We start from the raw sequence: 3,965 nt of genomic DNA, 5'->3' as shown, positions 1-3,965 counted from the left end.
ATCATTTTCTTTATCTTTAAGCAGTTTAACAATGTTGTTTCTTACTTGTATTTTATGTTTCTGATAGATTTTGTGATAAAAAAAAAAACTGATGTTGGTCAGTTCAATTAAAGATGATGATTTTAGTTTTTCCCAAATACTGTTATTCAGTTTTAATTTAATGTCATTTCAGAATTGTATTTTTGCTCTTGTCCAGTCAACAGTTATGCCCCATACTATAATGTTTTATGGACCTTCACAAATAAATGTATTTTTTATAGATGTGGAAATGCAACAGCAACTCAAAAATGATTTCTTCCCAGTATGATTTGTATTTATGTCAGTTTTCTCTTAGGGATGATACTGCATACATTTACATACATCACTACAAGTGAGTTTAGTTTAGTGTTTTTCAACTCAAAACAGACTGACACTACAAGCTGTTAAAACCCACTCAGCAAAAGTCTAAGCCCATTTTGGACTCCACAAACAAAAGTGCTGCGACAATACTCCTGTAGCATTATGTGAACAATAATGAGTCATGAAAAAGTTTGAAGTTGTGCCTTTAAAGGAGACAAAGAGTTCTACTTGCAATGCCACAAGCAAGTTGTTCCCAAGGGATTGCAATTGCTTGATTTGATGTTTTGTCTTTAAATCAAGACTTGACATTTGACTGGACCAGTCAACAACACTGAGCTCTGTAATGTAAGCTGGGGGCAAATTATGTATTGCTTCAAAAGTAATCAATAAAATCAATCATATAATTGATTCTAAATTCAACTGGAACTCATTGTAAGGTGGTTAAAACAGCAGTTGTAGTTGTCCTCATTGTCCTTGTTAAATACCTTGCCAGTGCATTCAGAACGAGTTACAGACAAGAAAGCTGAGACAAGAATACAGATTTACAATAGTCAATTTTAGATTAAATAAAGGCATAAGTAAATTTCTCCGTGCCAAAAAACAGGGAGAAAACACTCATTTTTAGAGATTAGTTGTAACAGTAAGACTGAACAACTCTTTGAACTCCTTAAATCTCATAATTTCGACTGGTTGAATCATATAATTCATTTGCATAAGAGAAGTATGCTGAAAGAAAACTTTCTGGCAGCTGGTATCACTTGCCAGTTGCCAGGAATTTTAATGAATTTTAAAATTTGCATTGGGTGGGCCTAATTTAAGTCTCAGATTTATCATCATTAAATGTAAGAACGTTTTGTAGCTTGTTCATGATTTATTAAGCCTAAAGCACTTTTCCTGATGGCCGAGACTTCTTTCAGAGATCCATTAGCAGAGTAATTACACTATTACTCTGAAGCTTAATAATAATAAATACAACCTGTGACACAGTCTGTGTGAGTGTGACTGAACACCATCTACCTTTACTATTATCAATCTTCATCCTGTGGAAAGCATCTTGATATACTGAAGAACAAGCAAATTGACCAGTTTCTTCCCTATAGAAACAATGTAAACAAAATCAATAGAAACAACAATAATGGCAGATAAAAAGGCTGAAAGGCAAATAAGGAGGAAATACACCTGATGCAACACAGGATATGGTCTGTTCTTAATCTTACTTATGATCTACCCAAGGATAATGTTTGTCCCATCACAAGAAGGAACTGGACACACTTGCATAGTGCTTGGTCAAATTGTGAGGAGGCTTAAGAGACTGAAACTGGAAAACTTTGTAAGCACAAATGGCATAGTAAAAGTCGTGCCTTTATTTATCACAATGCATTGCAATCAGTGGATTAGATCAAGTGTAATATCCTCACTAACTGCCAGTTAATCTTGGCTTGTATGCATATTGTCATTTGACAAACTTTGCATCCATGAGAGTATCATAAAGACCACTAAACCTAATGACAGATCAGATAGCACTGTAGTGCTGAACTGTAGTAACTACTGTAAGAAGGTAAATATCAAGAATGGATCTGTCATACATCACTGCATTATTGCTCCTAAACTGCCACCTAGTGACTGGGCTGAACAGGTGCGCCCACTTAAACCTACATTACCAGGGAGGTGTATTTTTTATTAAGTCTGAAACTGATTTAAGATATTACGGTTTACAAATAAAGCAAGCTGCTGCCTGTTGATATAGTTTGATTCAGGTGGTGTGTTGAGTGCTTTAAACTGGGAGGAACCTTAATCCACTATACCGGTTTTGACAGGATGGAATTCTGTGTTGCCACGTGATCTGTAGTGTGTGTGCGCCTGTGTTATTTCACCGGCTGGCAACACATTCATGAGTTTTGGGTTTGTGTATTGAGGACTTCCAGCTGATGAAATGTCGGATGCTTTGCTGCGGTGGTGTGTGGACCAGTTACACCGCAACTTTGGGCTGGAGGCATGTGAAGACATTGTCCAGTAAGTAAAACGAGCTGATCAGGAGCTTGCAGGCGAGCTGTCAGCTAACAAGCCAGCATCAGCTAGCCTGCGAGATAACAAGCTAGCTGGGTAAAATTATGCTAAATGAAAAACATGTTAAAATGTTCCGAAGTGTTTATAGAAATGGAGCTACCTAGCTCAATGGGTTTGGCTGGATGTGTTTAACGTGTTACTCTTTCTTTTGAGAGTACGTTTATGATCAAGTTGTACAACTGTATTAAATTATAGAGTGGCAGCTGCATTTGCTGTTGCTGTGCTAAAGGTTAGCCAATGTTTTTATTGACCTAGCTTGTCAGGCTCAGTGAAGGCCCACTTTTCCAGGTGACACTAGCTATGTGTGTACATTACTCCTGATGTTACTTGGTATCTATAATGATGTCAACTCATCTACCTGTTAATACCTGACATTTCCTACATAGCTGAACAACTTACAAACTTTACAGTTCGTATAGCAGATGGTAGTTTTATGTGGTACTTCTTCTCCAAGGTCCTGTTTTGATTGAATTAAATGCTAATTCTATCATTCCACTATCTAGGTACATTCTGTCCATTGACAAGGCAGATGAGATTGAGGAGTATGTGGGAGACCTGCTCCAGGGAACCGATGGGAGAAAGAGGCAGTTTATAGATGAGCTCCTGGTCAGATGGAGGAAGACTCAGAGGCCCTCTGCAGACCCCGCTGGCCTTTTCCTCGTCAAAGACTCTGGATCAGGAGCAGGTAGGCCAGTGAATATCTGATGACAGCTGTCGCCAGTGTTTTTTTTTTTTGTTGCACTGTAATATCTATGGCATAGATCAATGTTCCTCATCATCACCAATTCAAAACCTTTGTGAAACCACTAGGTGAGGTAGTTGGGCGTGACAACTTAAATATTGTAAATTTTGAACCCTTATGATTTAATTTCCCATGAAATGTAAGTGATGCTAATAACATGTTACTGCACGCCCAATAACTAGGCATTTTGTAAAATATTATATGGGGGCAACTTTTCCCAGATTCTCTTGACATGACTAAAGACTCCCAGAAGAAGTCCAAGCGCAAGGGCCGCAACAAACAGGAAGTGATGACTGTAAGCCAAGCAGAACCTGAACCAGAGGCAGTCAAAACCCCCATTGACCTGATGAAGGTAGGTGCAGGTCACTCATTGGCCCAGCTATGTTGACACAACATATAAAGTGATTTGTAGATTAGACATTCCACCATTTTATTGTTATGCTGAAATACTGACTACATCCATTTCTCTCTTGTCCTCTCCTCTCCTCTCCTCTCCTCTCCTCTTCATCCCCTACCTTCCACAGGCCCAAGAAAGCGGCAGTACCTCTTCAACAAAGAAGAAAAGTAAGTTTGTGAATCTCTACGCTAAAGAGGGACAGGACAAGCTGGCTGTCATACTCCCCGGTCGCCACTCCTGTGATTGCCTTGCCCAGAAGCACAGCCTCATCAACAACTGCCTCAGCTGCGGTCACATCGTGTGCGAGCAAGAGGGTTCGGGCCCCTGCCTCTTCTGTGGAAGCCTGGTAGGGGGGGTGGTTTGATTCCTTAGATTCCATATGATTTTTATCGACATTTCAAGTTTACTTGTGATGCTGAC

At 39.2% G+C, this 3,965-nt stretch overlaps 1 protein-coding gene across 1 annotated transcript in view; it reads left to right on the top strand.

The window, feature by feature from the left end:
* Positions 1–2,209: 2,209 nt before the first annotated feature.
* trip4 (thyroid hormone receptor interactor 4) overlaps positions 2,210–3,965 on the top strand; it is a 63,257-nt gene continuing 61,501 nt past the window's right edge. The window contains exons 1-4 of the mRNA XM_071530301.1: positions 2,210–2,352; positions 2,910–3,091; positions 3,370–3,500; positions 3,673–3,891. Of these exons, the coding sequence (XP_071386402.1) occupies positions 2,273–2,352; positions 2,910–3,091; positions 3,370–3,500; positions 3,673–3,891 (612 nt within the window). The 5' untranslated portion in view covers positions 2,210–2,272. The remainder of the gene's footprint in view (positions 2,353–2,909; positions 3,092–3,369; positions 3,501–3,672; positions 3,892–3,965) is intronic.

This window comes from Centroberyx affinis, unplaced genomic scaffold (genome assembly GCF_046629955.1).
Source record: "Centroberyx affinis isolate AG114_WGS23_722 - 3 ecotype Tasmania unplaced genomic scaffold, CSIRO-AGI_Caff_v1 ptg001910l_1, whole genome shotgun sequence".
In the NCBI taxonomy this organism is placed as follows: Eukaryota; Metazoa; Chordata; class Actinopteri; order Beryciformes; family Berycidae; genus Centroberyx; species Centroberyx affinis.
This window is presented reverse-complemented; position numbering and strand designations above follow the sequence as displayed.